Source organism: Mus musculus, chromosome 3 (assembly GCF_000001635.26).
Source record: "Mus musculus strain C57BL/6J chromosome 3, GRCm38.p6 C57BL/6J".
Lineage (NCBI taxonomy): Eukaryota > Metazoa > Chordata > Mammalia > Rodentia > Muridae > Mus > Mus musculus.
In genome coordinates, this window is record NC_000069.6 from 36,960,438 (window position 1) to 36,972,739 (window position 12,302).

The 12,302-nt window shown below is 37.6% G+C and overlaps 1 protein-coding gene across 17 annotated transcripts in view; it reads left to right on the top strand.

The window, feature by feature from the left end:
* 4932438A13Rik (RIKEN cDNA 4932438A13 gene) overlaps positions 1–12,302 on the top strand; it is a 189,971-nt gene that overhangs the window by 97,375 nt on the left and 80,294 nt on the right. For all 17 annotated transcript variants that reach the window (XR_001783681.2, XM_006535446.4, XM_017319536.2 and 14 more), the window contains exons 38-42: positions 4,438–4,589; positions 5,084–5,234; positions 5,405–5,557; positions 6,673–6,913; positions 8,709–8,851. Coding sequence is in view for 16 of the 17 variants with exons in the window: in XM_006535446.4 (XP_006535509.1) it covers positions 4,438–4,589; positions 5,084–5,234; positions 5,405–5,557; positions 6,673–6,913; positions 8,709–8,851 (840 nt within the window). In the remaining variant the exon portion in view is untranslated. The remainder of the gene's footprint in view (positions 1–4,437; positions 4,590–5,083; positions 5,235–5,404; positions 5,558–6,672; positions 6,914–8,708; positions 8,852–12,302) is intronic.

Here is a 12,302-nt window from a genome sequence, read left to right on the forward strand (position 1 = left end):
CTGTAAGCCCTTACCCTAACCTTGAGACAGGTTCCTCTAATGCCATATAAACCAAGTTGGCTGGTCTTTGAACATTGGAGATCTTCTGTTACTACCTCCCATTTCCTTGTAGGTACACACTGAAATACAGACTCATGTTTTGTGGGTGATTTGGTTTGGGTTGGGTTGGGTTTGGTTTCGGGTTTTTATTTTTAATTTTTTTTACACTTTTATTATTTTTTTGATAGATTTTTTTCTAATTTACATTTCAAATGTTGTCCCCTTTCCTGGTTTCCCCTCTGAAAACCTCCTATCTCCTCCCACTTCCCCTGCTCACCAACCTACTCACTCCCACTTCCTGGCCCTGGTATTCCCCTACACTGGGGCATCAAGCCTTCACAGGACCAATGGCCTCTCCTCCCATTGATGTCCAACAAGGCCATCCTCTTCTACATATGCAGCTGGATCCATGGGTCCCTCCATGTGTACTCTTTGGTTGGTGGTTTAGTCCCTGGGATCTCTGGTGGTACTGGTTAGTTCATACTGTTGTTCCTCCTATGGGGCTGTAAATGCCTTTAGCTGCTTGGGTCCTTTTTCTAATTCCTCCATTAGGGATCCTGTGCTCAGTCCGATGGTTGGCTGAGAGCATCCACCTCTGTATTTGTCAGGCACTGGTAAAGCCTCTCCGGAGACAGGTATAACAGGCTTCTGTCAGCAAGCACTTGTTGGCATCCTCAAAAGTGTCTCAGTTTGGTGACTATATATGGGTTGGATCCCCAGGCCTTTCCTTCAGTCTCTGCTCTATACTTTGTCTTTGTAACTCCTCCCATGGGTATTTTGTTCCCTCTTCTAAGAAAGACCAAAGTATCTACACTTTGGTCTTCCCTATTCTTGAGCTTCATGTGGTATGTAAATAGTATCTTGGATATTCTGAGCTTCTATGCTAATATACACTTACCAGTGAGTGCATATCATGTGTGTTCTTTGTGATTGGGTTACCTCACTCAGGATGATATTTTCTAGTTCCATCCATTTGCCTAAGAATTTCATAAATTCATCATTTTTAATAACTGAGTAGTAAGTACGCCATTGTGTAAATGTACCACATTTTCTGTATCCATTCCTCTGTCGAGGAACTTCTGGGTTCTTTCCAGCTTCTAGCTATTATAAATAAAGATGCTCTGAACACAATGGAGCATGTGTCCTTGTTATATGTTGGAAAATCTTCTGGGTATATGCCTAGGAGTGGTATAGCTGGGTTCTCAGGTAGTACTATGTCCAATTTTCTGAGGAACTGCCAAACTGATTTCGAGAGTGGTTGTACCAATTTGCAATCCCACCAACAATGGAGGAGTGTTCCTCTTTCTACACATCCTTGCCGCCATCTGCTGTCACCTGAGTTTTTGATCTTAGCCATTCTAACTGGTGTGAGGTGGAATCTCAGGGTTGTTTTGATTTGTATTTCCCTGATGGCTAAAGATGTTGAACATTTCTTTAGGTGCTTCTCAAAAATTTAGTATTCCTCAGTTGAACTGGGTTCTGATGATGCCAAGTAGTCTTGGTTTCTGTTGCTTATGTTCTTGTGCTTGCCTTTTACCATCTGTTTATCTGTGGTGTTAGCTGGTCTTGCTATCTCTGACTTTGGCTTGTCCTTCCTGCAAGCCTGTGTGTCAGTATTCCTGGGGGAACCAGTTCTCTCTTGGAGGAATTAGGGTATGGAGAACTGTGGTACAGGGTCAGCTCTGGGGTGCAGATAGAGACCAGAAGGATCCTGTCCCCAGCTGATCTTGGTTCTTGTGTCCTGGTGGATCTGTGAGGGTCCCTCTTGGGCCAGGAATTTGGAGAAAAGTGGTGGTCTTACCTGTTCTGGCAGGCGTGTGTCACTCCTGGGAGACCAGCTCTCTCCTGACAGTATTTGTGTATGTAGCTCTGTGGCACAGGATCAGCTCTGGGTGCAGATGGAAACTCGACGACTCCTGTCCCAGGCAGTCCCTTGCTTCCTGTGTCCTGAGGGTTCTGGGTGGGTTCCTCTGAGCAGCAGTGGTAATCTTACCTGTGCTCTCAGGCCTGTCCGCACTCCTGGGAGACTTGCTCCCTCCAGCGCTATTTTGATATGGTTTTTGTTTGTTTGTTTGTTTTTAATGTGGCTTCTGTTGATATAAACTCAGGTTGTCAGGTTTACTGGGCAAGTGCTTTTACTCACTGAGCCATCTCCACATTCCCTAGGAATTTATTTGGTGTATATTTGGAGAGTTTATCAATTTCCATAATAGTCTAATGGCCCAGCAGGTAGAAGCAATTGCTAGGTGTCCAGTCTGGCAACCAGAGTTTGATCTCTTGAATCCTTGTAATAGTAGTAGGAGAAAACTGACTCCACAAAGGTCTTCTCTGATCCCCATATATACCCCATGGTACTCTTACAACCACACTTACACATCATGTTCACATATCCCATAATAATCATAAATAAAATTTTAAGTTAATCAGTTTCATTATTCTTTAAAAGTGTTTGGAGGGTTCCATTAGAATTTTAATGAAGGGAATTAAGACATATGTGGCTATGCACTAAACAATTATTTTAGTATTCTTCCTTACCTTTTGAAAAACTACAGAATATTTCTTAAAGATTTATTTTTATTTTACGTGGAGGAGTGTTTTACCTGCATTTGCTTCTGTACATCATGTATCTGCTTCATGCCAACTGAGACGAAAAGAGGTTGCTGGATCTCCACCATGTTGGGGCTGGGAATTGCTCTCTGGCCTCACATTACAGAATTATAAGAGCCTTTCTCCCAGATCTTTTGCTCCTTGGATTTTGTAACAATTTATCCAGGCTCTGTGTTATTTTTTTTTCCTTTTTTTTTACCCAATTGTTTTTCCTCAAACATGGGTATTCCCTGGAAGTTATATTCATGACACTAATTTCCTTCACTCTCTGATATTTTCATTATATAGTGATACTTTCCTGTGCCTCTTTTACAAAATTTATGAATCATGACATTAAATGTGCCATGGCCCCAGAGACAAGTCAGCTTGCAGTCACTTGCTTGACCATGAATGTTGCTGCAGTAATAATGTATTAGTCTCCCTCTTTTTTTCAAAAGTCAAATTCTACATCTTTATATATCTAAGTTCTTGGCCTATAGCTTCTTGAGAAATCAATGTTTCAAATTTATTTATTATGTTTTATGATACTGAGGATTAAACTCAGGACCTTACAACATGCTGTGCGAGAACTAGCTCTACCTCTCCAGCTATATTGATTGGTTTTGTTGTTGCTGGTTTGTTTTGGTTCTGTTTTTTTTTTTCTCATTAATTTGTTTATCCACTTAACATCCTGATCATAGCCCCATTACCTCCTCTCCTCCCAGCCCCATCTTCATAAGTCCTTCCCCCCATCATCCCTTTTCCTTCTCCTCAGAGAAGGAGAAGTCCTTCTTGTCTACCTCTCTGCCCTGGGAAATCAAGTTCCAGCGGAACTAAGTGCATCTTCTCCCACCAGGCAGTTAGACTAGGGGGAGGGGATCCAGTGGCAGGCAACAGAATTAGAGACAGCCTCTGTTCTAATTGTTAAGGGACCCACATGAAGACCAAGCTGTACATCTGCTTCATATATGTAGAGGGCCTAGGACTAGCCCCGGCACTCTCTTTGGTTGGTGGTTCAGTCTCTGTGAGTCTCTATTAATCTAAGTCATTAGGTTTGGCAGCAAGGCAGTAAATACCTTTCCTTGCTGAGCCATCTTACTGGACTCCAAATACTTTACTTTGAAAAAACCAAAAGCTAAACCTGTAGTGTTAGATAATCAGGATGCTAAAACAGGGGGATCTCTTAAAAGCCCAGGAGGTCAATACTAGTCTAGGCAACATAGCAAAGTTTTCTCTTTTAAAACAGAAACAATGCATCTGAAAAACTTGTGTAAGGCTAAGGACATCATCAATAGGACAAAATGGCAATCTACACAATGGGAAAAGATATTCACCAACCCTTCATCCATTCAGAGGACTAATATCCAATAGATACAAAGAAATCAAGAAGTTAGACTACAAAAAACCAAATAACCCAATTAAAAATGGGGTACAGAGCTAAACAGAATTCTCAACAGAGGAATCTCTAATGGCTGAAAAGCACATAAAGAAATATTCAAAGTCCTTAATCATCAGGGAAATACAAATCAAAGTAACTCTTGAGATTCTGTCTCATTTCAGTCAGATGGATAGTATAAAACAGTTCAAGTGACATCACATGCTGGTGAGGATGTGGAATAGGAGAAACACTCCTACATTGCTTGTGGGAATGCAAACCTCTATAGCTATTTTAAGCAACATCCACAGGTCAAGGTTCTATGTAAGGAGCAGTCTGCTAAGCCTGATGAATGAAAAGGTTTTGTGCTTAAAGTGCTAATAAGTCTGTCTGACTGGTTCTGGAGGATCAATATTGGTTTTGGCTTTTTTATATAGGATGAAGGAGTTGAATCTGATGATTTGAAAAAAGATCTACCTCTAATGCCACCACCTCCAGATTCATGTAGCATGAAGTTGACTATTAAAGAGATTTGGTTTAGTTTTGCAGCTCCCACCAATGTGAGATCTCCTGCACATGCATTTTCTAGGTAAGAAATTTCAAAGTGTAATTTTGTCCATTGACAGTTCCTCCATGTTTCAGACAGCTTACCGTTCTGTTCTGAGTACTTCCTGAATTATTTTTCTGGCATATCTAATACCATATGAGTGATAGAATGGCTATTCTTACTATCTTTCTCATTGAATATTTTCTATAGATACTATATTTCTCTATTTAGCCCAATTTCTTTCCTAGGATTTTGGCTGTATTTGCTCAGCTTGCTGCCTTAGACTTTTGTTTTATATTTCACTTCAAACAAGTTTCCCGCTAATTCATTTCCAAGTATTAATTTTTTATTTAGATGTTGATAATTTGTCAGTGACCAAAAGGGAAAAATATTGTCAGGATAAAGTAGCATTTAGTGCTAGATATATAAAGTTTAATCTTAACACTTGTTTGTTTGTGTGTGTGTGTGTGTGTGTGTGTGTGTGTGTGTGTGTGTGTGTGTCTGTGTCTGTGTGTGTGTGTGTGTGTGTTTTAAAGGCAGCTAAACCTCTTAAGCACTGCAACCCCAGCTGTTGGAGCATGGCTGGTTCCTATTGATCAACTCAAGTCATCCTTAAACAAATTAGAGACTGAGGGAACCTTGCGAATTTGTGCTGTTATGGGATGCATAATGACGGAAGCATTAGAGGTATGTCTTTTAATCATATAAGGTATCAGATATACTTTGTTACTGTAAATTATTCATTACTATTAGTAGTTGTTGGAAGTTACTAGAACTACAAGTTCCTAATTACTAAATATCTTTGACTATAGAAATTTTTATACATATAATTCTAAGTCTTTTTGTTTGGTTTTCAGAATAAAAGTGTACATTTTCCTCTAAGAAGTAAATACAATAGACTTACAAAAGTTGCTCGCTTTCTTCAAGAAAATCCTTCTTGTTTATTATGTAATATTCTCCACCACTACCTGCACCAAGCAAATTACTCCATCATTGATGATGCCACGATGGTGAGTGTTCAAGGAAGCTGCTATTCTGTGGAAATAGTACTAGATGGGCATATTGAGAAATGGTTAGAAATACAGGTTAGTGAATGCCATTTTGCTCTGACTGACAGCTTGTATATAGAAGCTGTCGACATGGATAAAATTTCTCAGCTTGATAGGTTTAATGAGAAATTGTCAAAGATGAAATTTTGAAAAGTTCCAAACTTCAAGAAGGTTAGAGAGGTTGTGTAAAGCTAAATTGAGTGCTCAGAAGGAAAGTAAAGACCTAGAACTGAAAGGTTGTATTCTAGAAGCTAAAAGCATACATTTCAAGTCAGGAAGTAATCCCTAGAACCATTATGGTTTAATAAAATAGAGATTAATCACAGAGGGAACATACATAATTGTACAATTCATCCCCACTCATAGAAAATCAATTTGTAATTGTGGTTTTAGAATTTTGAGGACATTGCTTGATTTCTCCTAGCTTCCAAATAGTAGAGCATACACAACAATATTTATCCAAATTAGGCACCTGTGTATCAGTATTATTAATGGCTGTCCAAACCTTTCACTAGGCAAGTGAAGAATCTATATTAAATAGTGGGTTTTACAAAGATGTTTTTATCTAAGACTGAAATAGTATTTTGTACTATCCTGGAATTGATCACAAAGTTGCACTATGTGAGCCTGACATGCCCATCCTAGTTGTGGTCAGAGAAACTAGTACAGAGGAATTTGAACGCATTAGCCACGTGTGGTTGGATGCTCTACATACCAAGACAGGAAGCCAGAGGCTGTGAAGGTAGTGGTCTTGCTCTTTAATAACTGCCCATATACAGATTAATCAGGTCTCGCCAAAATGGCTGTAATGAATTTTAAGACCACTGTCCTCCACGATCTTCACTAGATCGCCTCTTAAAATAACCCTCCCTTTCAAACATTTCCACACTGAGAACCAAACTTTTAAAGTACATGAACCCTTGAGGGACATTCTCAATATATGCGTAGCTGTAGCAGGTTTTGTTGTCAACTTGAAAATCTGGGTAACATTGAACAAATTAAAGATCTAAATTTTTGTTCCTTCATCTCTAAGTGGGCATTTTGAGATTAAAGTTAGTTCTTCATTGTTATTACAGAGTGATGGTCTTCCTGCACTGGTAACTTTAAAGAAAGGATTGGTTGCTTTGGCACGGCAGTGGATGAAGTTCATTGTGGTAACACCTGCCTTTAAAGGAGTTAGCTTACACAGACCAGCTCAGCCCCTGAAACCTCCAGCTACTGTGGACCAGGAGCATGAAGAGGGACTTGGCCTGGATAATGGAGGTGGTCTACAAAGTGATACTAGTGCTGATGGTGCAGAATTTGAGTTTGATGCAGGTAACTTTTGTTCAGGGAGCTTTTCTTTCCTCAGTGTAAACACTCTGTGTTCTTGTAGAAATGTCTTCACATCAATAATATGCCTCTTTAAAAGATACCAACCAAGACCTTTTGCCTGTAATTATTACAAAATTAGTAATAGGAAAATATTCTGACTGTTATATACTTGATCACATGGTACTCAATAATTTTAATAATTTTTGTCCCTAATTTGAAAATGTTGTAGTTGAACTATGCAGTTGTGAATTTTATTAATCCAAATTCACGGTGACTTTGGAATTTTTTTACTGAACAAATTTTATAATTTAGTTTTGTGAGATACAGTAGACCAATGAATGTATCAAATAGTTTAAATAACTTTAAACAAAAACCTGCCTTTTAAAATTTGTATTTGCTTATTAGTCTGTTTTTAAAGGAGTTTTCTTTTATCACCTGTGTCGTGGTAAATCTCCAACCCAAATATGCCCTGGCAATGAAAACACAACTCAATTAATATGAATACATGCTATGCGCCTAGATTGGGCAGATCTACCACTATACTACCGTCTTCCCCATCTATGGGACCCCTTAGAACTTGAGGTTTCTCCAGGCCTTGTGCTTCTGCTCTGCTTTTCTCCTTCTTCCTCCTCCTCCTCTGCATCCTCTCCCTCTTCCATTTTTTCCTTCTTTCTCTCCACCTCTGCTCCACCTCCTCTTTATCTGCCCCATTATCAGCTCTTCTTTATTTTACAAATTAAGGGGGGGAAGCAGGTTTACAGGAAATCACCTGAGTGCTGACTCATTCCTAGTTGCAACCCTTCACCAGAGAGTGGAATTAACATCAAATATAATTAGCCCCAAGGCTATCCACAACACACCTGTTTCTGGAAATATTTAAAAAATGAACCCACCAACACTCAGCAGGACCAGGCCATGCTCCTGCACTCCTGCTGCAAATACTCTCTAGAGCTAGCCCCTGTGCCAGGTGATCTTACTTGCTCAGTCTCTCTGCCCACCAACTCGCCAACCCTGCAAGGCCACATGGCTCCCACTGGGCCTCCATTCTGGTTCTCTTTCTCCTCCTGAGACCTCTCTCTCTGTCTCCTCAACTCCTCACTCTGCCTAATGTGATTGAACAGGAAAAATCCTGCAACAACCACTTGTTACATATATTTTTACTTTAAATAAATTTGGAGGCCTGAGCTGAGAATACAATTGTATATATAGGATATGTTGCATCTGAACAAGGTAGATATACTTTTTTAAAATAAATGTATGTTTTTACTTTAACTTTTTGCCAAAGACTAATTTCGTATTATGATGATAAGTTGTCTTACAGTGCTTTGAAAAAAAAATTAAAAGTACTTTGAGGAAGAAGTACTGTAAGAGAAAATTCCTAAAATTAAAGCTTCTAGAACACTTATTTAGCTTAATTAAAAAACATGGTTTTAATAAATGGTTTATAAGAAATAGCCTGAGTTTTATTGCTTATTATCTAGAATTTGTTATGCACAGAGGTTGAATTAGTTCAGTGACTACACCTTCTAAACACCAATGGTGCCTGTGTTCATTTCTGACACTCTGAATATTCTAGAAGGTGACTGAATTGGTTGTTGGCCACTATCAGTTACATGGCTAGTGTAAACTCATACTCAGGTTGGATAGTAAGGAAACAAAAAATTAAAAATCATAAACATTGTACATCTGTTTAGATTATGAAAATGTATAGTAATTTTACAGACAAGAATGTTGGTGATGTTTAAGATAAATATGTGGTCATATGTGTATAATTCATTTATCTTTTGAACCTTTACAGCCACAGTCAGTGAACATACAATGCTGCTAGAAGGAACAGCTAACCGACCACCCCCTGGGAGCTCTGGACCTGTCACTGGAGCTGAAATAATGAGGAAGCTTTCTAAAACTCACACCCATAGTGACTCTGCATTAAAAATAAAGGTATGGCATTGCTAGCACTGATTAGAGCTTAAAACTTAAAGAGCTGACCTACCTTTTTTTTTTTTTTAATTTCAGTGTTAAAAATCTTAGATGTCTATTCTAAATATTCCAGTAGTTTGTTAGAATTAATAACTTTATGATGCTTAATAACTTCAGTGTATAGATTTCCATTAAATTTGTACCATTAATACTTAATATTTAAAGACCACTAAACTTTTTTTTGTTTTTTTTTTCTAGTTATCTCCGAAACCTTTTTTTCTTATTGAATCTTACATGTAATAAAGTTCAGGGTTGAAAATGTTGATAATCTTGTCATTTAAGTTCTAGTAAGAAGCCGTTTAGGCTACACATTATTGATACAAGTTTAGGTTGAGTTTTTACAAATTATAATCTTAATTTATACTCCATTGTTTTAACAAGTTTAAAGGATTCTTGATAAAGAAGGAAAGCAGAGCCAAGTAAGTAGACTAGCATTGGGAGCAGTATCCTCACTAGAATCCTGCCCTGTAACTTGGACATTTTCTGACAGAATTATGCACCAGCTCCTTTATTTATAAGGTGTGGACTTTGATAGCATCCTCCTTTGGAAGATTGTGGTGAGAAATAACTGAGTGAAGACATGATAAGTTTATCTGACACTTGTATTGTTTTGCTTTATTGTTGCTGTTGTTAGTTTGCTATTCTAAGAACTGAATACGAGTTAATAGTATTACTTTCACTCAAAGTCTGCATATAGACTTACACTGGAATTTAGAATAATTTCGACATTAAAATTTAAAATTTCTGGGGGCTGGATACATGGCTCAGTGGCTAAGAGCACTGACTGCTCTTCCAGAGGTCCTGAGTTCAATTCTCAGCAACCACATGGTGGCTCACAACCATCTATAATGGGATCTGATGCTCTCTTCTGGAGTATCTGAGGACAGCTATAGTGTACTCATATACATAAAATAAATAAATCATTAAAAAATTTGAAATTTCAAAATGAAAATTATAACCAAAAACACATGAAAAGGGCTAATATATCTCAAACAACTACAAAAGCATTTTTAATCACTAAGAAAAAGATAAAATATAAAAAGGAAAAGTTTTAAAAATAGATAAAATTATTAAATATGTCACAGAAAAATATGTATACAAATATGAAGATGTATTCTCTCATAAGGAAATATAAAATAAATTGATATTTTTATTTTTATAAGATTAGGGTAACAAAACTTGATATTACATATGAAGATAAAAGAAAACAGTCATTCTCATACAATATTAGAATATTGTTGTATGACAGAATTTTTCTTGCAGAGATACTACACTCATCTACTTACCCCCAAATATAGAACTCCTGATAGGCCAAAGTATAGATAGATATCGCCAGAATTCAACTTGGTGAACCAGTGAGTTTTATTGGGGTTATGTACAGCAGTAGGAATGGAAAGTTTCAATCTAGGAGGAAACTGTTACATAAGAAGTTTACATGGTTTTGAAGGATCAGTGTGGCCCTAAAGTATAAGTGAAAACATTTACATGTCAAGGACTTTCATTCTGGAAGGAACTGTAAATGATCAGATAGATTCTAGAGCTTTCTTGAAAAAAATAGTGGATGTGACATAAAAGAATTAAACATTACAGGGCCAATAAATTATGTACACTGTTATAATTAACTACTATATAGTCTTTCCAAAAAGGGGTTGGTTTATGTGAGACTATAGATGCCACTGGAGTTACATGGATTGAGTTAATAGCAAAATATAGGGGTGTTTGTGTTATGTTTCTACTGTTGTGTAGAAACACCTTGACCAAGGCAACTTATTAAACAAAATTTAAATGGAAGCTTCCATAGAATTTCGGGTGATTATATTTGTGCCATCATTGTGGTAAGCATGGGAGCAGACAGGTAGGCGTGGCAATGGAGTAGTAGCTGAGAGCTTACTTGTCAAGACAATCAGGAGGCAGAAAGAAGAGATATTACTGGGAATGTTATAGCTTTTGAAACCTCAAAGCCACACCTCCTCCAACAAGTCCACACCTCTTAATTTTTCACAAACAGTTCCACCAACTGCAGGAACAAGCATCCAAACATAGGAGCTTATTGGGGGCCATTCACATTCAAACCACCACTGTGTTTGCTTTTATAACACAAATAATATAGGAATATGAGAAACTAGAAAATTCTTGGGGAAAATGATCTAGAAGATTAGAACATAGGACTTCCTATTGAAGTTTCTTATGCTTTTAACGTTTTTATTTTGTGTACATAATGCCTTTCAAATTAAAGTGTATTTTAGTTTTTCGTCTTAGTATTGTATTTTGGCTTTATAATTTTTTTTTTTTACATTTGATACCCAACAATCCTAGTAGACAAAAAGCACTGTGAGTTTAAAGGATAGAATAGGGTAAGTATTTATATAAATAAATGGTACTAAGTGTTATTAAGTGCTAGAAGTGTGAACATTCTAGTTTCGTTTTTGTTGCTATGACAGATACTCATAAAGCAGCACAGGGAAGCACAGGTTTTATCATGTTATATAGCTCATCATTTATGGAAAGTCAAGTTAGGAACTCAAGTAGCTAGTCATATCATATTGATAGTCAAAGGAGACTATTTGCTCTCAGCTGTGTCCTCTTTTATACTGTGCAGGACCCCTTTCCCAGGGAGTGGTACCCACATCTGTAAGCAGTTAAAACAATCTTCCAAAGACATGGCCATAGGCTAATTCAGTATTGACAGTTCCACATTAGACTGTCTCCCCAGTGACTCTTGGCTGTGTCAAGACCGGTGACAGTCAAAACCAGTGAGCAAAGATAGTCTAATATCAAGAATTGTGGAGTGGAAGTAAGGCATATGGATTAAAACGTCTGACTTTTCTTGCTTGGTTATTTATAAAACTGATTTTTCTTTTGTGAAATAAACTTAATCATCTATACAAAGAACATATCAGGGATAAGATATGAAATGTGCATAACACATGTGTAGTATGTTAAAAGTTCTCTTTCTTCCTATAGTGAAAGGCTTCTTCCTCTTCCCCATCTAAGTGAAAGCATGTAAACGTGAATGGACCTCCCACTTTGTCCTAAAACTTCAGTGGTCTAATGCACTCAAGTCCTTGTGTACTTGTCCTTGCTTAGTTTCCTGTCCTTAGTCAGAAAGCCTCTAGTTTCCTTTCTGTTGGTTGTCTATGCCTACCTCCAATAAAAAGACATACTTCCTTCTTTAGATTTGCTCTGTGTTTTTTATGTTTCTTTTTTTTGTTTATTTTGGTGAAGGTCTTGCATCTCCTTGGCTGGCCTAGAATTTACTGGTAGATTATGCTGGCCTTGAACTCATGGTGGTGCTCTTGCCTCATCCTCCTGTTTGCTGAGATTGTGTTCAATGCCATTGTATCTGACCTGGTAGTGATAACTTCCTTTTGATGTTGTCAGTCATGTAACAAGTGATTCTTAGTTTTAAATG